Source organism: Nuphar pumila, chromosome 6 (genome assembly GCF_984573655.1).
Source record: "Nuphar pumila chromosome 6, dmNupPumi1.hap1.1, whole genome shotgun sequence".
In the NCBI taxonomy this organism is placed as follows: Eukaryota; Viridiplantae; Streptophyta; class Magnoliopsida; order Nymphaeales; family Nymphaeaceae; genus Nuphar; species Nuphar pumila.
Window position 1 is genome coordinate 26,237,910 of NC_143254.1, and position 23,518 is coordinate 26,261,427.

The 23,518-nt window shown below is 39.7% G+C and overlaps 1 protein-coding gene and 1 pseudogene across 1 annotated transcript; both read right to left on the minus strand.

Annotated features, from left to right (window-relative positions):
* Positions 1 to 2,760: 2,760 nt before the first annotated feature.
* LOC149834431 (TMV resistance protein N pseudogene) lies at positions 2,761 to 3,165 on the minus strand (annotated as a pseudogene).
* Positions 3,166 to 11,921: 8,756 nt separating this feature from the next.
* LOC149834432 (uncharacterized) lies at positions 11,922 to 15,950 on the minus strand. Its single transcript, XM_090009366.1, has 2 exons — positions 15,873 to 15,950; positions 11,922 to 12,122 (listed from the first exon to the last, which is right to left on the minus strand). The coding sequence occupies exons 1-2, from the start codon at positions 15,948 to 15,950 to the stop codon at positions 11,922 to 11,924; spliced, it is 279 nt and encodes a 92-aa protein (XP_089865492.1).
* Positions 15,951 to 23,518: the final 7,568 nt, after the last annotated feature.

The window sequence follows — 23,518 nt, forward strand, 5'->3', positions numbered from 1 at the left end:
GTGGCCTGTGCCGCAGGGTCAAGGGCAAGGCTGCCTGCGGCCTGTGCCGCAAGGCTGGGGCTAGGCCTGCGGCCTGTGCCGCAGGGCCAAGGCTTAACCTGCGGCCTGTGCCGCAGCATCTGGCCCAAGGTCGGGCCTGCGCCGCAACTGCCCTTCTAGTTGCAGGCCCATCATGCCGGGCTGGCCCATGCCCAGCCCACGCCCTGGCCTAAAACCTTGGCCCTAACCCATCCCATGGCGTGCGTTCACCATGAACCTCCAATGATCCCGGCCACTTGCACACGGGGATATATCCGCAAGCAAAACGGCATCCAAAAACCAAATGCTTTGATACCAATATAGGGTTTAAAGCATACATTTTCATTGAAGCAGAAGCGGAAACCCGGATCGGTGATGATCGTTTTGCTCAACGAATGCGTGCCCTCACTTGGAGAGAACGACGATTCCACGAGTCCAAATGCCCACTGTGTTGAACCACCAGAAAGACAATTTTTACCGTCTTCTTCTTCTTCTTTTCATTGTGCAGAGATCTAAACACTCACTGTGCACATTCATCCACTGTGCATGGTTTTTCGATTTTTGTTGAGATCCCTCTCAATCACCACCAGTGTACATAGCCTCTCTCTTTCTCTGTTTTACTGTATATACACTGCTACAGTGTCTCCTTCCCTGGGTCTCACACAAAATGAGAGTCCTCAGAAGATGGGGAGGTGGGTCCTCAAATGGTGGGCCAGGCCCGGATCTAGCCCATCATGGGCGGACCCAGTACCCAACCCAACAACATCATAAGCTAAACTGAGCATTTACAGGAATACCATTACCACGAGTCTACGATTGACATGGATGGATTTGCATTGATTATGATGGTCAGGAGACATGGTTTGATTTGCGTATGTGTGCACATACGTGCATGTAGGTGCATATGTGATGTCTGTTGTGAGTGTGTGTGTTGTTGAACTTTATAGGAAATTATGAGGCTAAGGGTACATTTGCTTTGGTTACCAGGATAAGCAATCACAGCTGAGAATCCAAAAGCTACAACTGTTGGCCACAAGGTCAGTCTTGTGACCAACTCTGACAGGATTCAGGGAGAAAGCATTCTCAAGCGAGAATTACAATCACAACTTACACTTTCTCATCTTTCAATAAATTTGAGAAAATGTTGATTGTGATTTGTGATCACAGAAAGCTGAGAAAATCCAAGAATCACAAGGTGCTGTAAACATGCCCCAAAACACAATTCTGAGAGCAGGACTACACAGAAGTCAGAAACTGGACTAAAATTGTTCATCTTGAGTATGGTTTATTCATAAACTGGACCTTTTCCCTGCATAGAAATGATTCAGGTCCAACACATCCAAAACATGTGTTGGTTCAACATAAGTACCAAATACTTCAATCATCAACCTGTACCTATAGTAGTCTCAATTTAGCAAATTATTATAAATAGTTTCCCAAGCTGGTATGGTCTAGACGCCTTATCTGGCATGTGTGCCTATGGGAAATTGCATTGAAAAATACAAAGAAATTTCTCAATTAATCCTACATTTCTGGGGAAATGTGTACATCCAACATGGGTAAGTGGACACAACCCAACGAGGCAGCTTGCACTCAGCTTTTAAGAGAGGGTTTTGGCTGTGGAGGAATCTGGCGATCCTGATGGTCGCCTCCCAAACAGAGACGTAAAGTTGCTTCACCTATAAAGTATGTTGTTTCCTTTATCCTTCTTGCCATGAAAATGTTTTAAATTTAACTTTTTTACCCATTTTCTTTCTCTCGTTAGATGGATGGATGGTAAACAAGATGCTTGGTTAATCTTTCTATAACTTCCTCAACCGTAAGTAGTATAGAAATGTATTTGTTTGATTTTACTTTTTTTTTCATACATATGTAATTAAAAATATTCCTTTTTGTTCAGCTCGAGTTGTGCTCGTCTCTGCAGGTAGGCTCGAGGTGAACATATTTAAGTAATAATTTTTTTTAAATTATAAACTCCCACATAAACAGCTAACAGTAGGGATGGCAGTGGGGCGGGGCGGGGGACAAGGTTTCCACCCCCGCCCCGCCTCAAAATTTTATCCTCCACCCCCGCCCCGCCTCCGCGGCGGAGATGGATTTTATCCTCCACCCCCGCCTCCATCCCCGTTTCATACCCTTCATCCCCGGTCCAAACGGGGATGAGGCGGGGCGGGGCGGGGATATTGCGGGGAAAAGTGGTCGGGGCGGGGTTGGGGTGGGGATCGTGGCGGGGACGGGGCGGGGCGGGGAAAAGTGCACGTCCACCCCCGCCCCGCCTCCGCGGCGGGGATGGATTTTATCCTCCATCCCCGTTTCATACCCTTCATCCCCGGTCCAAACGGGGCGAGGCGGGGCGGGGCCCCGCTTTCCCCGGTCCACTGCCATCCCTAGCTAACAGCTAACCCAATTGAGTAAAACTTTTTTCCGTTTTCTATTCAACAAAAAATGCACATATGCCTGAAGGGACTTTTTCTGTTTTCTGTAAAGTCCGATCAATGAATGCCCATATGCTTGAACTAAATTCGTATATTATCACATTGAATCAAGTTTAATCGGGCTCGACTCTTTTATTCACTCGGACGAGTTCAAGCCGAGCTTAAGTGGACTCAGCCCGAACCGAGCTCCCAGCTCATTGTGCAGCACTAGGTATTTTCTTTATAAAAATATAGAAAGCATAAAGACGGTGAAAGGGGTATCAGAAACTCACCCATCGGTAAGGTTATCAAGATCAAAGCCCTTAATTCACCAACTTCTGTCAAAGCATCTCTCCATTCCTTCACAGTCTCCTTTTTCGAATTTCTTTTCATGGTTCCTGAATGCGGCCTGGAAAGTCCCTCTCTGGTGCCAGACATCTGAAGGATCAACGTGGTCGAAGACGGGAATGATCTTCTTGTTGCATTGGACCATCTTGGCCAGCTCCATCAAGCACCACCTTGATTCAGCGTAACTCCGAGAGATGATGGGTATGCAGATGGACGATCCCTCGATGGCAACCCACAGATGCTCCTGAATCCTCCCACCACTTTCCAATCTCTCCTCGTCCATGAACGTATAGACTCCCTTCTGCTCCAGAGCAGCATAGAGGTGCCCTATGAAACCTTTGCGGGTGTCCTCTCTCCTGAAACTTAGGAAGACTTCATATTCCATTGAAGAAGAAGCAGCAGGAGACCCCCCCTCTCATGGAATTCATGATTAAGCCAAGTATTGAGATGAATGAAGAGGGCGGTAGATGATCATTTTATAAAGGAGATTCTTAGAAAGAAGGGGTGAGCCAAAGAGTCAAGGCAGCATTTTCTTGGTAACGAACAGAAACCAAAAGGCCCGGGCAGCATCTTCTTGGTAATTGCTGAGAATCTAATAAAGGACAACTTTAAGTTCTTGAATCAGCCACTACATAATTGAAAAGCCAGGGGGTAGGCCCACACCAAAATTGATTAGATCTGGCTTGGTTGGTATAGGGTAGGGCCCTAAATCCTGGTCTAGGTGTGCTACTGAGGGCACACAATTTTACGAAACTATTGAGCTGGAAATTATAGCCTGCTTTTGAGTTCAAAAACTCTTTTGCAGCCTACAACAATATTGTATTTAGGGTTAGAGACAAGTGCCCAAGCACTAATATGTTGATATTCATTGAGTTCTTCATCTAAGGCCAAACGGCAATTAGGATCCTAGGGGGCTTGAGTAAAGGTGGTAAGTGTGTAGCGGGAGGAAAGAGAATGAAACAGAACAGATTGGTTTTGGCCTGTTTCCCATCTTAGACCTGGTGATCAGAGTGAGTGCATTTGCTTGACACAATTTAGGAAGGTCAACTACCAAACAATTGGTAGATGAAGATAACTGACAAGTAGATCAGATTTGAGGTGTTGGGTTTAGAAGGAGAGGATAGAAGAGAAAGTGATATTAGCTAATTGATGAGAAATATTTCAAGCTCTTGAAATCTTATTCGTCAATTCATCTAGTCCTTTTCTTCAAATATTACTATGTTTTTTGTTGCATTGTTCTTAACCTTAGACAAGCAGCTTATGCTTGCCTTAAAATTGTCCACAAATTATAGATTGTAGTCAACCCCACAACTTGCCATAACATGCATTGAGGCTTCTCTCTTGATTTTTCCCATTATTACTAGGTTTACAACATTGCTTTCTGCCATCAAAACTTTCTAGCATATAATAGATTTTCAATGAGGGAATGAACCGGGATTCCCAGAGAACCAAGAAGTTCAGATATTGATTTGTCCATAGAAACTGTTCGATATTTGTTGATGGTTATTAAAGATGCAAACGATTGGGGTTCAAGTTATAGATCTGAGCAATTTTGAGTTCATTTTAATTGGATCCAGTAAGTAAATCTAGGTTCAAATATTGATCAGCTCATATTCAATTGTAGCATTCTTACATTTGAGTCCAGCTTAAAATCTGACAAGATCTGAGCTGATTATACGTTGGATGTATTAAGGCATATACTCTATTTGGATTTATAGATCTAAGTTGAAATCTGATTACTGTTAAAAAAAAAAAAGAGACAAATGGAGCATATAATAATACCTTCAATTTATGTGCGTCGGCCTATTATTGACCTACGACCAAGATGAAGGGCACTCTCGCTTTTTCAATCTTGATTGAGAGTGATAGATCTACAGTTATAAAGATGTATTGGGATACAATCACTCATCCAGATCTACAAAAATCATGGGATCTGATTGACATGGTTTACGAAAATGGTGTACGAAAATAGGAGAATACAACTGTCAAGAAGTCTTTCTCAATCTGTCAATCTTGAAATAAAGATCACCTTATCAACATATTAGATCTGGAAGATTCCACACTAGTCTGGATTGGACTTTAGTTCTTTGGATCTGGATCATATAATTCTACATGCCCTCTCAAGCTTATCTCCAGATATTTTGTCTCTAATATAGTAGAATCTTGGCCTAGGGAGAGGTTTTGTAAGAATATTTTGCCAAGTTGCTTTAAGAAGAAAAATTTTCACTTCTATCTCTTGTTTTGCAACCTTTTTCTTGACAAAATGGTAGTCGATCTCAATATATTTGGTTCTGGCATGGTAACGAGATTGGCAGCCACGTAAGTGGCTTTCACTATAACAATGAAGTTTGATTATGAGTTGTCCCCAACTCTTTTACTATGACATTTAACCACATCAACTTTGACACTGCTCTTACAAATGCTCCATATTTAGCTTTAGTGCTCAAATAGGGATGGCAGTGGACTGGGGAGGGGGCGGGAGACAAGGTCTCCACCCTCGCCCCGTTTCAAAATCCGGACCTCCATCCTGCATGGGTTTGGATTTTAACCTCCATCCCCATTTTATGTTCACCATCTCCAGTTCAAATGGGGCAAGGTGGGGCAGGTCCCCCTTTTCCCTCGGTCCATTAACATCCCTAAAGAAGGATTGGGGACAGGTTGGGCAGGGCAAGGCCAGGATTGGGACGGGGACGGGGTGGGGTAGGGAAAAGCATAAGTCCATTCCCGCCTTCATCCCTGTAGGGGTTTTGATTTTAACCTTCATCCCCGCCTCTATCCCGGTTTCATGTCCTCCATCCCCGGTTCAAACAGGGCGAAAAGGGGCAGGGCCCAATTTCTCCCCGGTCCACAGCCATCCCTATGCTCAAATGGGCTACTGTATGTTGTTTATTAGAGCTCCGAAACAATATGTTGCATCCCACAAATGTAAGGTAATTGTTGATTTCCTATCACCTGGACCACCATTTGTTGATTTTGAAAACCTCTACTAGTATTTCTCTCTATCACGACCTTTAAAATTATTTTGCACATCCTTTGCCCCTTTAAGAAAAGGAGGCAATGGATGTGTATTCAATTTGTTGAGGTTGTTTATTGTTCAACATTTGCAACCATTTTTTCTTTTTTTGGATATTCAAGCTGGGGTTAGTCCAACGCCTACCAGTTGCATTAGAACATTAATCACAAATTACATTCAAAGGGAAACCAGTCCGGTGGTTTATCCTTCCAACATCTATCAGAACCCTGGACCCCAAGCTGTTCAAGGTGTATCAAAATGTTGATACACTCTCTCTCGATGTCAATTGATCCTTTCAAACTTCAAGAAGAAATCTATAATACTAACATCTAGCAAATGACAGTCGGTTCTTCCTTCCAGTGCATTCTTCATCAACTTCACCACGTCCTTTCTAGAGCTCCCCACAATCCAGGATCTCCTTCCACCAAACCCACTCTGTAATCTTCACACTCGATTGCTGCACCAGGCAACCAATCTTCAAAAACTTGTCCTCATTCCTTAAGGTGTAACACACACGCCATACATGTGTATATCTGCTAAAAATCGGTAGCTTCATCCAGCCTGCAGGAGCGGGGCACCACCTATTGGCCTATATCCAACTAAGACAGATCAGATGAGGTGAATGACACATGAGAGGCAGTAGAATATCTTTAATTCTATTCATAATGCTGCTACACTGACTTTAACTGTAGCTTTCTCTCCCTATCAGCATGTCCGGTCAGGTTATCAGGGACACGTGGCCAAAATGTCATATATTCCTATGACATAGCTTCAACCTTTTCAGGAGTGTCCAGTCTTAAGATTCGAAGCTGCATCTCCATGTTAACAGTCAACACCCTTACCATTGTGCCAAGTAATTTCGTCTGTCTTCATTAGGAGATGATTATCAATGGGAGGAGGTGGTATTCGACGATCTCAAAGACTTATGTCTAAATAGATGAATAATGTCATAAGAGTTTACTAGCTTCTCCTAGCTCCCTTAGTTAATACGTTTTTCATGTGTTCACAGTTTATTATTATTAGTTGGCTCACATAAGATTTAGCTGGGATAGCAGACTGCATTGTTGATGCAGAAGCGGAGCAACGTGAAGTTCGGGTAAAAGATTCATTTGGATCCAGTTTAAGTTTGTTTAAGTTTTGTATTTTATTTAGATTGTGCTTGGATTTCCAATCTACTCAAAATCCGTCATAGGACTAGAGTTTTCTTTTCAAGTATAAATACTTTATCTTGGAGTTTTATAATTTGTCTTTTATAATGTATTATTCTAAACTTGGTTGATTCTTCCTCTTCTCTAAACCCTTTTCCCACATAATTTAATAGTGTAGTCGTAGTTCGTAGTTTGGTAGATTTTAGTGAATCAGGCAATCGATTGTCTTAGCCGAGAGATCTCAGGTTCAAATGCCATTGGGTAATAGGCCTCAGCCTTGGCTAATAAAGTCGACAAAAAAATTACTAACACCAGCTTGGATATATTATGAAAAGAAAAAGAACGGTCGAGATGATTTTATGTGCACGGTAGTTTTGTCATATTTGAAGTAATGAATGTACATGAAAATCACCATCTACGGCATCCATGGTCTTCGACAAGGTGACTCTTTGTTGCTCCTCTTTCTCATTGTCATGTAAGCCCTCACTTTCATGATTGATTTCATGATCGATGATGGGCCGTTCATTGGTGTGGAGTTGTGGGGACTTCCTATACATCTTTTTTGCCAATAATATTTTTATCTTTAGCAAGGTCACCGAATCAAACATAGGTCACCGAATCAAACATAGCAAACTTGTGGGTATTGCTGTGTATGTTTTTCGAGCTATTCGGATCATCTATCAATGGCTTCAAGTCAAGCTTTGTTGCTTTTAATGGAGGGGAGGAAACCGCGTTATTTGCATCCTACCATTTTTGGATGCTAAGTAGGTGTACTTCCTCTCAAGTACCTTGGTCTTCCACTCCAATGAATCACAAGAGATAAATTTTGGAAAGATGTTGATGACAAAATTCTTTCAAAAATGAATTCTTGAGTTGGTTTCAATCTTGCCATCGTGGGAAGGGTGATGCTCACGAAGCATGTGCTTGCTTCATTTTGTGCAAATCTTTCACATCCCAAACAAGACAATAAAAAGGATCAATAGAGCTTTCCAAATCTTCATTTGGTATGGGAAAGTACAAAAAGAAAAAAATCTTGGTGTCTTGCGATATCGTTACTCTAAGCAAAGATAGGGTGATTTGGAAATTCCAGAAGTAGGTAGATGAAACAAGGGCTTTATTAATAAAATGGATTTGGTTAATCTTAACCATCAACAAGCCATGGACGATAGTTTTTAAGCACAAAATATGAGCTCCTTGCTGGTTGTGGGAATGGTGTGGGGGTTCAAAATGTGTTGGAGGATCGGAAATTTGGAAAGGGATGATGAAGATCATTCCTGAATTTCTTGAAGCATTTTTTGTGGAAATGGCTCCAAAACGAGATTTATGAAGGATGCATGGCATTAAGAAGGGTGTTTGAAAGATCTATATCCTGCCCTTTATTGGGCTTCTCGAGATAAAGAAGAACCAAAATCATTTTTTTGGGACCAAATCCATGTTTGGGGTATCCAATTGGGGCGTAATCCTTCTCCTCAAATGTTCCATGAGTGGATGGATCTAATGAGAAAATTGTCTACATTAAGGCTTAATGATTCAATGAATTCCTTGTGTTGAAAATACTCCAATGATGGTGCTTTTATCATTGGCTCATGCTATGAGTTGCTCAGTCATCCAACCATGCTTTGGATGCCCACCAAAGCGGTGCGGGACATAACATTTCCAATCCATGGATCTATGAACGCTTGAATGATTCTATATAATCGGTTGCTCACCCAGCAAGTGCTCAAATCTAGAAGTATTCATATTGCAAGCATGCGTACTATTTGCAAAAGGGAAGAGTCTAAATTACATTTATTTTGGGAGTGAGAAGCCATTAAAGAGTGCTTAGCATTGAATTGCCAAGCACAGAACATGGACACCAGATTATACCTACAAAACTCTTGCCCTTATTATTTCATCGTGCTATACATACACTATTCAAACACCTATAAGGATGAACGCTTTATTATAGATATCTCATATCAGATCGTCTTCCTAATAGCTAGAAAATAAAGGATTCCGTTGCTGAAGGTGCCACATCTATATCGTCATCATCGTCATCTCCATCATTTTCAACGATGAACAGCTTCAAACTCTTCTCTCTAACAGCAAACCGCATTGAGTAATACATGCTATCATCATATGCAGTTTCCCACAGAGACTTCATCCCAATCATGGTGTGAGTTTACTAAGACAAAACGAGAAGCAAAACCTGTGAGTTGCATAAGATGGGGGCACCCTAGCTTCATACGTACTTATAGTGAGGGGGATCACTGCTGTTCCTTCTGTACATTCTTGAAATGGGAAAGGCATGGCTGGTGAGATGGCACGTGCTGGTCCACACACGTGTGCTTGCAGGGGATTCACTTGAGGGGAGCTCATGGAGGGAGGTGGCATACACGTTGGGCATGTGGAGACAACAGCTCTTGCACGCTCAATCCTTTGTTTAAGGGATGCCATATAGGATGGTCAAGGTGTGAGTCAACATGTCTTTGACTATGCAATGGCCGTGCCTTCTGTACTTCATTTTGAAGTAGGGATTTATTGTTAATGGTCGGCATCGGGTCCAGTGCGCGGCCCAGGCAGCCCAAACCTGATAAGAGTTGGCCAGCCATGCCCCCACTAATAAATGGGTTATGACGTGATCAGGTAGGGCCAAAATAAAATCATGTTTGAGCCCGTACCGACCCATCCCATTTATTGATCATGCTTCACAGGACCAAGAGTCTGACTCGGGCCTGCCAGGCCTTAACAGTAGGGCTGGTAAACCAGATGAGCCACTCGCAGCTCAGCTCATGTTAGAGTCAAAGAGCTTGCCCCAAGGCCAGCAGGGCTTGGCACAACAAGCGTGTCTATGTGATTATTTAAGAAAAGATTAAAGGGAAGTGGCTCTCTTTGAATATCGCCAGTTATTCATAGCAAATAGCATTGATTTTTTTTATAGGGAAAAATTTCATTTGAGGCTCAATCATTTGCCCTTAATTTAAAAAATGAGACTCACTTTTCTGAAGTTTCTAGTACGTGTCACGGCAGGTTTCCTAAAAACTGTAGAGTAGAGACCTCAGGTTAACCTCTAACATCCTTAGAGATGTCCATGAATGGGATTTTATCCAATATCTACCAAATTTGATTCCATTTAGTTGCATTTGGTAAACCAAGAACATATCCCATCATAATGGGATGCGTATGTGGTTTTGATTTTTTCTACAAATCTGACAAATATCCAAATTTGACGGAAATCCAAATTCGTTTATATGTAAAAAGGTGAAACTGGTACGAGCTTCACCATCGCAGTCTGAATATGAATCTGTTTAGCTAACATCTGATTAGTTGAATATGATATTGAACCAGAATTACTAATTCTCTCATGCTTCTCACATGTTTCTTCCCTGCTTCCCTACATTATTCTTATAGGCTTCTTTCACACTTCTTTTTTTGTTTTTCATGTGATTCCTTTCACGCTTCTCTCTCACTTCTCATGTACCTTCTTTAAATTGGCAACTATCATTTTTAGATTTTGAAAAAAAAAATTTACACAAAATCGCAAAATTTAAGAATAATTATTTTTATTTTAGTTTTAGTTTTTATTTCTTTCTCATTTGATCCTTTATCACTTTCTCTTTTATTACTATTTTTTCTTTTAAATTGATTATTCTTCTTATAAATTTTAAAATATCTCGCTTATCACTTTTGCTTTTCATTGCATTTCTGGCTTTTGCTTCCCAGCCTGGTAACCATGTATTGGCCACATCCGATCTGAATCCAAACCATTTATATTCCTAGAAAACCTGATCCTTTAAAGTTTTCTATATTGTCCTTCAGAGTTGAAAATTGTTTCTTTACATTCGCAGAAAGTGGTAGTGTAAGGGTAGGTATAACTACATATCTTCATTCAATGTAAAGTGGTGCAGATAGTGTCAAAAAGAGTGGTGAGGTTATTTGGTAGGAGAAGATTTCTACAAGGAGAAATTCACACTGAACTAGACAGATGGGGCAAAGTTCAGTTTGAGAACAGAAATATATCAGACGTGTCTGATATCGTTCCAAGTGGTGATCAGGGGCTTGGGGATTTATGAAATAGAATGGTGTCTCATCAAGAGACGATTAATTAGTCTCGAACATAATTGCTGGTATTCTCAGTCTCATTAGAGAGAAAGTGATTCCTTTGTTTAAAGATGTGAGCCACAATATTCATTTGATGGTATTATCATCATTTGACCCAATTTAACTGAGATTTAACCTGAATTAATGATCAATGGTAAGAGTAGGTCAAGATCAGGCTGTTTTAAACAAAAAGATAGGCCCATATCAGGAAATTCAGAAACATGAGAGACTCTTTTGGGACTATGAGCAAAAGTTTGGCTCCTAAATGGAATTTTCCCTTACAACTTGTCCTGGGTCACCTACTGTATATAACTCTATCCGCAAAACCTGATTGCTTTTTGAAAGTCTCATAATAGCATAAAATAGATTAACATTTGAGCACTATTCAGAATGAGTGCTCCATATCTGGCAAAACATTGAAACTGGATCTCAGCTCACGCTTGTAATCTTTTAATTGGATCTCAACCTTTTTAGGAAGAAAAAAAAATAAGAGACCTCAAACTTAAGCAGCAGTACACAAACAATAAGCAAGCAATCGTGCAATACAAAAAAACAATCTACAACAAAATCAGAAAATCCACAATAAGCTTCTCTGCAGCAAACAAATGACTCCAGAACGCACACAATACTGTAAATTTATTACAACTAAATCACACCTATTAACTGTGTCCGTGAAACTTGTGAATGGAATGGCTCCATACACAAGTACACCACACTGGAAATTTATTACAACTGCAAACAACTCTAACTAAATCACACCGGCAAACTCTCTGGGTGAAATTTGTCCTTCAAAAAGCATCCTAACAGGATCAGACACCAACATGCTCTCTAGAAGCAATATACCTTTTATATGGGATATGAAACACTAAACCAACCAGGCTACATGAGCCATGCAACCTGCTATACAGTATTTGATCTTATGATGGTGGTGGTGCCAAGAAAGGAATTGGATCGAGGAAACTGGAACTTGGGAATGGAAGGGAACGTGGGTATGAAAGGGATAGAAGGAATCGAGGGAATCTTGGTGATTGGGGGCAGAGATGTTGGCAAGGGTGGGATGGTAGGGATGGTTGTGGGCATGGTTGGCAATGGTAAGGTTGGCTGACAGCGTAGGGATTGAAGGTGTAGAGAAATGAAGATAACAAAAAAATATTCGCAGAAACAATATAGGATCTAACAAAGGCACAATCAAATTACAATATAAAGGTTTACGTGTAGGTTCGGTCAACACGACCTACGTCTACGGGGCACAAAGAGAATATTTCACTATAATAAGAGTAGAGAGTACAATGCCCAATAGCTGAACTAAAGCTAAAGAGAATAACAACAAAGAAATCACAAAAAAAGAGGGATACAAGATTACCTCTCGGTTGCACAACCCGAGTCAAAACCCACACCACAACCAACACATCTCTCTGAAGATCAATGTGTGGTAACGAACCTTCTTCCCTCATTTTCTTCTCTCTACTCTTTCTCTTCTACTTCTTTTCTCTCTGCACACTGTCACTCTGCTCACAACACTCTACACTTGCTCACAGCCACTGCACTCCTTTTATAAATAGCATAGAGCCTTCTAGACTCGTTTCAGAAACCGAAGAGATTTTAGCCCTTCAACTTCTTCTACGTTAATGAGAAGTAGTGGATGGCTATTTCACTTTTCCACATCATTAATGGAGGGATAGGGTTGGCCCTTCAACTTCTCCTAAGTTAATGTAAGTGGCGAGCAGCAGTGTCATTTCAACACTGAACAAGCAGAAGGATACAATGATGGTTAATTAAGAGGAAGAGAGAGTTGTGAGCCATGGCTAAGATGGGAGTTGAGCTACTGCCTTTTGCAATTACTTGAGTCCCTGAATATGAGATGAGCATTAGTGGAGCATTGGGGTTGGTATTTATAGATGTGTAAGTGATGAATGAAACAATGTGGTTGGCATATTTAGGTTAGCTTGGTAGTTTACCTTCCTACCAAAACTGTTAGTCAAGTCAACCATGAGTTTTGCCACCACCACCAACACATCCGACTCCCTCAATCAGTACTTTGCTTATAAATAATGAGCATGCCTCTTCTACTTCTACTCTATATTGAAAAACGCCATCAGTCGGGAGGGTAGTAAGACTTGAGTTTTTATCCATCTTCAATTGGCTGAATTGACAGGAGGGCGGCATGTGAATGGCGTTTGCTAAGGTTTTCTTCAATTTCAATTACCTAGCCTACGTTAATTAATAGGTATACTGATAAATAGCTCATTGAATAGGAATCTTGCCTAATTTGGCTAAGGTTTACATGTGGGTGCCCCACCAAGCCGAACTGCCACGCAGCGCATACTCTCTCTCTCTCTCTCTCTCTCTCTATATATATATATATATATATATATAAGAGAAAAGTTTTAAATGATCGATCATTTAATCGATGGCATTCTCTAACTACAGAGTTCTATCGAGTTGTTCATCTACAGGACTTTACATATTGGATTTTTATTATTCATTTAGTGAGCAACATGTCTTAGATTATAAATGTTTGATGTTTAGATTTATTTTTGAAAGTACTAAAATTCAACTGCTCATAATACTTTGTGTTGTAAAGTTTTAAATGCATTATGAGCCATCGATTTTTAAGCATATTTTTTATTAAATAAATTATAAAGAACAAATATATGAAATTGATTGATGAGATGCTTAATCATCGGAGAAGAAGAGCCGTCCAATCGTTGTTGGTTGTAGATTTTTTCCTTCCCTCTCTATATATTTATATATATAAGCATTTACTGCAATGCTCATATCGTTCAACTAACCAACCTACACATGAAGTAGAATGCTCAATAAGCTGAAAAGAGTATTTTTTTTAACGGAAAGGACATGATTTAATATATTGTATCTCAGTGGGGTCCTGTGTCAACCTGAAGGCTCAGGATCATATCCCACTGACGCATGAGGGCTACGATTGCTTTATCACGGTTGAAGCACTTAAGGTTGGGTAGTCATGTTCTCAGCATGGAGGTTTACCTCACAAAGAGGCGAGCCTACTAAGTGACCCAGTTCTCAATGAGGGTTTAACTTCGTCATAAGAAAAATGTAGATCAGTTTATGTTGCCAAGAGCTCCACTCAACTAGTAGGAAGAACTAATGAATGTCACCAAATTTGATGGGATGCCAGGAGTTCAACCTTCATGAATGCACATCCTTTACCACGAGGCTGAATTGTGGGCTCTCCATGGTGGGCAAGGGCCGGGCCCTAGATTTTATGCCAATAAACTTGGTAAGCAAGACCGTTTTTCCTTATTTAAAAAAAATGCCATTTGTAAGACCGTTTTTCCTTATTTTTCAAAAAAAAAATGCCGTTTGTCAAAGTACATTTTTCCAATTAGAGACAAATCTACTAGCTGGATGGTTAAGTCGCTCATAACCAGGAGTCAAATCCTGCAGAAGTTTCATATATATATATATATATATATATATATATATATATATATATATATATATATATAGAGAGAGAGAGAGAGAGAGAGAGAGAGAGAGAGGTGCTTGGGGAGTACCTACTCAATCATATATAGAGAGAGAGGAATTGGTTTCTCCCAATCGTCTATAAAGTGTGAACAGTATTGATTTTTCATATTTCAAGCCTTTGATGAATCAGACCCCATGGATGTGTTATCTATTTGCTAAGACTCGACTATTGAGTTATGTTTTTTTTTAAATAAATATAATTTTATGAGCTTTCAATTTAAATTTTATAAAAAAATCATTGACATTGAATTTTGAATCCTTATAAAAAGCTGGTAACATGTTATAATTGAATGTTTCAAAAGCCGATTCTTACTGAGCATACCATGTAGATCACATCTGTAAGATTTGATTCTAAACATGGTATCAAAAAATAAAAACTTGAGACCATTCACACCCTCCTACCATTAGGAAGAACCAATATATATATATATATATATATATATATATATATATAGATATAGATATATTCTTTAACGAGTGTATTCGTATTGTCGTTGATCAATTTCACGATGAGTACTGTTTTACCCTATGACTCTCTTGTTCTAAAGTCCAATTTCAAAGGTCAAAACATTGTCCAGCGTAGGCATTGACAATGGACTTCTTGTGCTGACCTGACCGGGATAGAGGGGCCTTTACCTGTGTGTGTGCATATGGGTAGCACCCTTTTAGGTTAGATAGAGAGTTAATGCAATAGTATGTAAGCCCGAAACATATCCGACTTTTGTGGGCCCTGCTAATGTACATAACTCTACCAACCGAACTGGATTGCTTTTTGAAAGTCCCACAGTTGCATAAAGTAGAGAAGCATTTGAGCACCATTCAGTATCTGATAAAACACTGTAACTTGATCTCAGCTATCTCTTGTATTTTTCTAACTACATCTCAAACCTTTTTTTTTCCTTTTTTAGAAAAAGGAAAAGGTGATCTCAAACTTACGAGGAAGTACACAACAATGAGCAATAAATCACCCCGTATAAGAAAACAATCTGACAGAAAAATCAACAATAAGCTTCTCTATAGCAAACCAATGGCACCACATACTGGAAATTTATTACATCTGCAAACAAGTCTAACTAAATCACACCGGCAAACTGTCTCCGTGAAATTTGTCCTCCAAAAGCATCATAACAGGATGAGATGATACCACCAACATGCTCTCCCAACAGCAATATACCTTTTATTATGGGATATGAAACACTAAACCAACCAAGCCACCTGAGCCATGCAACCTGCTATACAGTATTGATCTTATGATGGGGGTGGTGCCAAGAAAGGAATTGGAGGAAACTGGAACTTTGGAATGGAAGGGAATGTGGGTATGAAAGGGATAGAAGGAATCTAGGGGATTGATGGGATTGACGGCAAAGGAGGCATGGAAGGCAGAGATGTTGGCAAGGGCGGGATGGTGGGGATGGTTGTGGGCATGGTTGGCAATGGTAAGGTTGGAAGAGGAAGCGTTGGATTTGGCAGTGTAGGGATTAAAGGAAGACCTGGGTTTGGCAGTGTAGGGATCGAAGGCAGACCTGGAATGACTGGCTGCGCTGTTGGTGCAGGTGTCTGCAGTAAGTGGCGAGCAGCAGCTACCATTTCAGTGGTGAACAAGCAGAAGGATACAATGATGGTTAAGAGGAAGACAGAGTTATGAGCCATGGCTAAGATGAGAGTTGTACTGCCTTTTGCAATTACTTGAGCCCCTGAATATGAGATGAGCATTGGGGTTGGTATTTATAGATGTGTAAGTGATGAATGGAGCAATGTTCTCCTTAGTGGTTGGCCTATTTAGTTTAGCTTGGTAGCTTACCTTCCTACCCAAACTCTGTGTTTTGCCACTACCACCAAAACATAGGACTTCTCCAATCATTACTTTTGCTTATATATGCAAGTATTCTTGATTAGTTAATCAAGTTTTTGATGCAATATACTGTTGGTTTTTCATTGAGCTAAAAACACTTTTAAACATAAAAAAATGTTTAAACTGATACATGTTTTCTACTAAATAAAGCATAATGATCACATCTATGAATTTAAATTAAACAAAAAACACAGGAAAGCATGAGTCTATCATTTCCAACATTTTTTTTGCAATTCCAAACTAGAAACAAATGAAATTGAAAACTTTACTCATACGTAATATAAGTAGGTACTATGTGTCGTCATATCTTGAGTAAGCATGCATGCGGCTTGTGTAAACCATGGGCCCCCCTCTTTCTACAAGAGTAAAATAACTTATGAACAGAACTTTCTTCCATACGAATTTCATGAGGGTGAGGGTCTCGTACTTTCTTACTTTTGAACGTGGAAAAGCATGAAAATCGATTTCTATAAACACCTAATATTTGATTGGGCATAAAGGCAAGTTACAAGCGTTGACAAAACAATTGATGGTAGAACATGAATTTAGTTGTTGATGTTAATAGTAACCAATTAATCCATCCGTGTCACCAGCAAGTGGTTGTGAAGGTGTTGAGTTGAAAACCCCTGATCAACCCCATCCCCCCACCCCCACCCCCCCGTTTGGTGCACTGGTGTGTCCGTAGCTTTCAAAGGCGGGTCAGGTAAGGCAGAGTGGTCGTGGGGTTTTCCTTCACTTCAGTTAAGGTTCCTTGTTATAAAAAAAAAATAGTAACCAGTTAATCAAGTTTTGTTTTAAGCAATGTTGTCAGTCGGTTTTTGAACTAACTAATTTCCCGAAGAAAATCTTGAATTCATCTGAATCAAATCTAATCGGTTTGAATCAGTCCATTGAAAAAACAAGTTTTTAAAAAAAATAAAAACATATAATTGTAGAGACCAAAATTTTATGATGCTCAATTGCTAATAACTTTCGAGATAAATGTTTACAGGTGTACCCAACAAGAATTGGACACCCTCACACAGATGGCAGAACAAACTGTCATCTGCAACGGGACCACAGAACAGACCGTCGTCCATTACTAGATGGCAGAACGAGAATGTCGCCTGTTGCTAGATGGCAAAACACGGAGTGTTGTTCGCTATGGGACAGCACCATCAGTTCGTCGTCCGTTGTACCGAACACGTGGATAAGCCTCTAGGCTTATCCCAATCATCGTGCATGTCTTTCGGGGTTGGAGGACTCTTCTTGAATGATTTTTCATGCAGGAAGACTCTCCTAGATGAGTAATCCATATTTCATACTGAACTCTATAAATAAGAACTCACCCCTATATCTTGAACATTTGAAAATTATTAGAAAATCTGGAAGCTAGATCTAGATACCCACGTACTAGCCTTGCAAAAACACATCAACCTATGCCTTGCCAGTATGTTGTCCAAATTTCATCGAAGAGCACTCATGTATACATGAATCGCTAATAGACAAAAAAGAGCTTGAACGATAAAACAAACCTTCGAGTCTGAAAAAGGTATTTTTCCATATCTCTAATCAATTCATTTCAAATTTTTTTAAGCTTTAGACTAAGTGTTTATATGCATTTTTATCTTTGATTTGCATACTGGAATCTGTGGTTGCATAATTCGATCTAGATTGAGAAACTTTCCCTGTCTTTACCTTCCCGTTAGAAGAAGGACGATCAGAGCTTGCAAGAGTGTCCCCTACAATTTTAAAGAGGATTTCACAAATTCGGGTAAGTCTCATCTTTCCCAACTTCAAATATTTTTATCAACAATTTTTGGCGACCGAGATGGATGCCATACTTTTTCTTAATTGTTATAACTAGAATTGCATCATGGGAAGGTTTTGAGACCTAACGGGCCTGAAATTTTCATTTGTTAGGTTTTATCTTTGTCCAGATAGGAAACCCTATTTTATCGTCCACTGAGCTTTGGTCTTTCGCTGAGCTTTGCCCAACTGCTGACTGTCGTTGACTGAGCTTTGGTCATCCGCTAACCACCAAATCATCGTCCGCTATGTTTAGTTGTTTGGTTTCTGTCGTCTAAAGACCCTCGTGTCTGCATGTTTGGTCGTTCATTGTTGGACATCAGCGTTCGCAGACCCTAACATCTACAGGTTTTGTCGTCCACTGATAGGCAGTAATGTCTGCAGACCCTTGCATCTGCAGTTTTTGTCATTCGTTGATAGACAGTGTTGTCAGTAGACCCTCGTATATGTAAGTTCAATCGTCCGTTGAGAGACAGTGCCCATGTGAATCAATTGTTTGGAGTATAATGAAATACCTAATCTAAGACCCAAAAACTTTAAATCCAATTAACCCCAGAATGACCACCTCTAGAGAGTCTCATGTACGGAAAGTCACCCCATATTATGCAAAACATCATATTTGATTAAGATCCTAAAAAATGGCACATACTAACATCCCAGATGAGTTTATGGACGTCCAAAAAAGGGGAAAGGCCCTAATGTTTTTGGAGTCTAATTCACATCAGTACCCTCATCAATCTCATAAAGTCCCCCAAACGAGTTACGAGATGGGTAATTCTAGCATGAATGAGTCTACCAAAAGACGAATCCCCAAAACCTTGTATTTAAAAGTTTGGTTCAAAGAATAGCACACCCATCAGTCTCATAAAGTTCTTCATACGGGTTACGAGATGGATAGCTTTAATACAGGTAAGTTCACAAGAAGACGAACCCCTAGGACCTCGCATTTCAAAGCCCAGTCCAAGTAAGAGGATATACTAGTACAAGCTAGATGAAAGATAGAAAGGATAGAAGAGAAGATGAGAGAGATCCAACAACAGTTGAGACAGGAATAGGCAAAAGATGAAAAAAGATCCCAAAGAGTCCAATCATCAGAACATGAAAAGGCATGGTCTGATAGAGAGATTAGAAGGACCAGATGAACTCTTGATCCACAAGAGAATAGAGAGTACAACCAGTAGGAAGAGAACCAAGTATCTGATATAGAAAGGTAAGTCCACATATCTAGGTTGATCCATATAGTCCAAACCATGTCATCAGAAGCGGACAGAAAGATCAAATCATTGGAAGACATAGTCCAAAGCTTAACCTCGAGAATGAGATACATGGACATGGATTGAAGAAAATACTCCATGGATGAATTCCTTCCAGGAGCATACAATGATGAAGATAATGAGACCCCTCTAAAATTCTTAAGATTTAGTAGAAAGGGAGACTCAATGACTCACGTGTCGTTATTCATAGGAAGTATGGTCAAATATCGAAACAACGATAGTAGACTAATTAATTGGTTCCCCAGAAGCCTGAAAGAAGAGGTGTGAGAATGGTTTGCCACCCTGAACCTCCAAAACATTAGAGAATTCAAGCGGATCATAAATTTCTTCATAGAAATATTTAGATTTAATGTTGAGACCTTTCCTACCATAAGTTAGCTTTATGACTTGAAGCAGAAGAAAGATGAAAGCACCCATGAATTCATCAACTGATGGTGGTCCATGGCCAATATAATGAAAGAACAGATCGCTAACTCTTATGCCCTAGTCATAGTTATGAACAACTTCTTTGAGCATCTACGAAGCCTCATCAACATACCTAAGGTTAAAATATATGTTGAACTTATCAAGAAGGCTGCCGCCTTTGAGGTAGGCATCTGAAGAGGAGTGTATGATGGGTTCATGAAGCACAACAGGATCAACAATGTCTACAGAAAGTCGGACACATCCAAAGGTTAGGTTAACACTGTCAAAGGCCACCAGAAGTAGGGCAATAAGGGTCAAAAGGCAAGCAAGCAAATAACTACGCCAAAAAAGGCAAACACAAATGAAACTAGATATGGTGAAAACCTAAAATAAACTAAGGAGAGAGTGTTCTCTAAGTTCCAACAAGCTCAATCAGGCATTCTAGATCGCCTATTGAAGGAAGGTTTGGTGAAGTTATCCGAGGTATCAAACCCACCACAAATGAAAGGAAACGACCTGGCTGAATATTAACAATACCACAAAGCTATGGGGAACGACACCGATGAATTTTTTATTCTTTGACATGTCATTTAAAACAACATTGAAAGTGGTGACCTCCTCATAAACCAATAGCAAAAAAAGTCTGCAAAGAACGAGGGCGTAAACCACAATAAAGAGGAAGAAGTCCAAGACTGTGAACCCAGAGATGAATGGTTTCTGAAATGGGTCAGCGAGCACAGAGCATCAACCAACAGCATGGTATGCATTCCTTGTCATCTCATATAGTGGCAGTTTCTGTCAGTATGCTACCAAGGGGGCATGAAAGTACAAAAAAGATATTACCTAAGAAAGAAGAAATTCTAGGGACGTCCCTCAGATAACTGTGATTCGCCTGGACCCACCAGATGATTATACCAGGGTCTCCTCTCTTGTATTATATAAAAAAGATCACATCCTATAAAAGTCCTTGTTCTCTTACTCAAGAAAAAAAAAGTCTAGGAGACAAGGCGAACCAAATAAAAAAGGGCACACCATTATTCTTTCACCAAATCATCTCTCAACCCAAATGCCCCAAGCACAAGAAGAGGATAGATGATTCTAAGTTTAGAGGTCACTGTCAGGACAAACAAGTCTCTAAATGCCTAAGGATTGTATAGAAACCAGCACAGCATCACCGAGTCACTCTCAGCCACACCCAAAGTGGCAACCCAATGTCTAAGCTATAAAGGGCCTAAACAGAAAATGGGCAAAAAGGAAAAGCTCACATGGGTCCTAAATGAGTGTTTCATAAATTAATCAACAATTGTTAGCTCAGTAGAGAGGCCCATCACATCATAGAATATAGAACTCAACCTGGGACAGAAAAAGCTACAAGGAAGCCTAGACTTCTTCATCTCTCCTTCAGTAAAAGGAAGACACCGGCCTCAGAACGTAGCAACAAAAAGTCAAGGCAAAGCCACAATGGTATAGAAGAAAAGAGATATCTCGCATGAGTCACCATCCCACGGCCCCAAGTAAGCCTTCAAAACCTAGACTTTATATATAGTCTTTTTCAAAAATCCAAAAAAAAAATACAAAAGCTTTGAAAATCTAAAAAAATTTAAAATATTCCAAAAATATAAAAAATGCAAAAAGCCAAAAAAATCCAAAAATGTTTTCTTCTTCTAGGGTCCAAGTTATCATCTTCGTTGCAGAATCATATTATTCTTGTTGACAAGTCTAAAGAAGCCTTTGTCATACCTCTTTCTTTGTTTTCTGTAGTCATTTTGAACAATGTCTTTTTGTCCAAATCATGTCCATGTCAAAGGAGTTTGAACATATGCAAAAACTTAGAAATTGGACATTACAAAGTCATTTCAAAGTCTAAATCTTTTAAGCAAAAAAGAACTTCTAGTACTCAAGCATACAAACAATAGCTCTCGAACTGACTCGACCTCATTCGACGAGATCCAAATGGTTTTGAAAACCCGGTTTAACTCTAAACACTAGCCTGACCACGTTTGGCGGGACCCATAATAGTCTCTACATTAAAGTTGTCCTGGACACTAGCCTGACCTCATTCGGTGAGACCATAAAACGCTCTCCACACCCTAGTTGTCTTTAAACTTATCTGACCTCGTTCAGCAAGACCCAAAATTGTCTTGATAGTCCAGTTCACCTTGACTCCAACACTCATAGGAGGAGGATAGCCTCATTATGATGTTAGGCATATCACTGAAAGATTATTAAAAGTCAATGATCTTGTCCCAAAACAGATCTAGCTTTTTTCAAGATGGACATTCCTACAAGTATATCCCTGCACATGAGAGTCTACCATATGAGTCATTCAAATCTTAGGGAGGATAAGATAGCAATATAGTGAGGCTAAGGTATTTTAATTCAAAGATTCTGGCCTATGAGTCTATATTAATGAATTACAGGAGCACGAGATTATTATCGATGCATGAATGTAGATCCAATGGAAACCCACTTAGACAACCAACTCTCTGTAAAAAAAGGTTGGGTATTGAATACCTTCAATGCTAATCAGTTTCATAGGTTGGTCTCGTGAGGATCCTTTTCTTTTATCTTGATGAAAAAAAGTAAAAAAAAAAAGAGAGAGAAAAAAAAAGAAATCAATACTTACCTCTGGTCTATGGCATGGTGGCAAACTTCAGTCATATGATTGTTTTAGGGTAAAGGTTGGAATGAAAAGTGAGAGCTAGGAGAAAGCCAATATTTACCTCTAAACCTATGACAAGGTGGCAAGCTTCAGTCATATAGCCTTTGGAGGCAGAAGTTTGATAGCTAAGGGCATTTTCCTTGGACCGAAAAGTCATGAAACTCATAATTGTCAAACCTCAGGTCAAAGGATGGCAAAAGTGAGGAATAATTGTCCTTCAAGCTAATGACAATGACTCTAAAAAATTCACTTAGGGACAAGAGGTGTACTTGAATGCATTCTCATCAAGTCTTAGTGGAGACCATCAAACCTAACAGAAATGCCTTGAAACTTAATCCCATATCCCTATAACTAGTCACTTAAAAACTAAGGCAGAATTAGAGAAAAAAAATATTAGTGAAGAAAAGTGTTACTATCTTAGACCAATCTGAGAAAAGAAAAGTTTAAAGTGTAGCAATATCAAGTTCAAGAATCAACTTGTTAGAAAGATTTTAAATTTTAAAAAAAAAGCAAAAAACGATGACCTTATATAATCAATCATTCATGGTTGTCATAGGCTACCAACATTATTTGAAATGCATGAACTTCACTACATATCATAAAAGTTTATTGCATACATCAAAGAGTCTAGTCATATGGATCTTGAGTTTAAGAAGTACACAGAAAGATTTAGCTTTCTTTGGCGCTACCCAGCTGAAGTATAGCTGACTCCTCTCACTGGAGTAGGAAGTCTTACGTCTAAATTGATCATCTTAAGAAGGATATATCCACCCTAAGACCTTACTGGGGCAACCCCACCCTATCAATCAACCCACAAAAGGTGTAAAACTCTTTATGTTTACCCCCACAAATTCTCAAAAACATAATTATTAAAATGCATCAAAAATTAAAATGGACCTAAAAGGCATGAAAGAGCGCTACATTTCTCTTATGCTATCCTTGCCCGAAATATGACATTTTCTCTTTCTACTAAAAATAAAATATTTTTCTAGTATTAACACTGACCTCGCTC

Excerpts from the sequence above, each read along its gene's own strand:
- LOC149834432 (XM_090009366.1), bottom strand. The coding sequence starts at position 15,950 with ATGCCCACAACCATCCCCACCATCCCGCCCTTGCCAACATCTCTGCCT. Across the intron at positions 12,123-15,872 it reads CTTTGCCGTCAATCCCATCA|CCAACCTTACCATTGCCAAC; the intron begins ATCCCCTAGATT and ends CTACGCTGTCAG.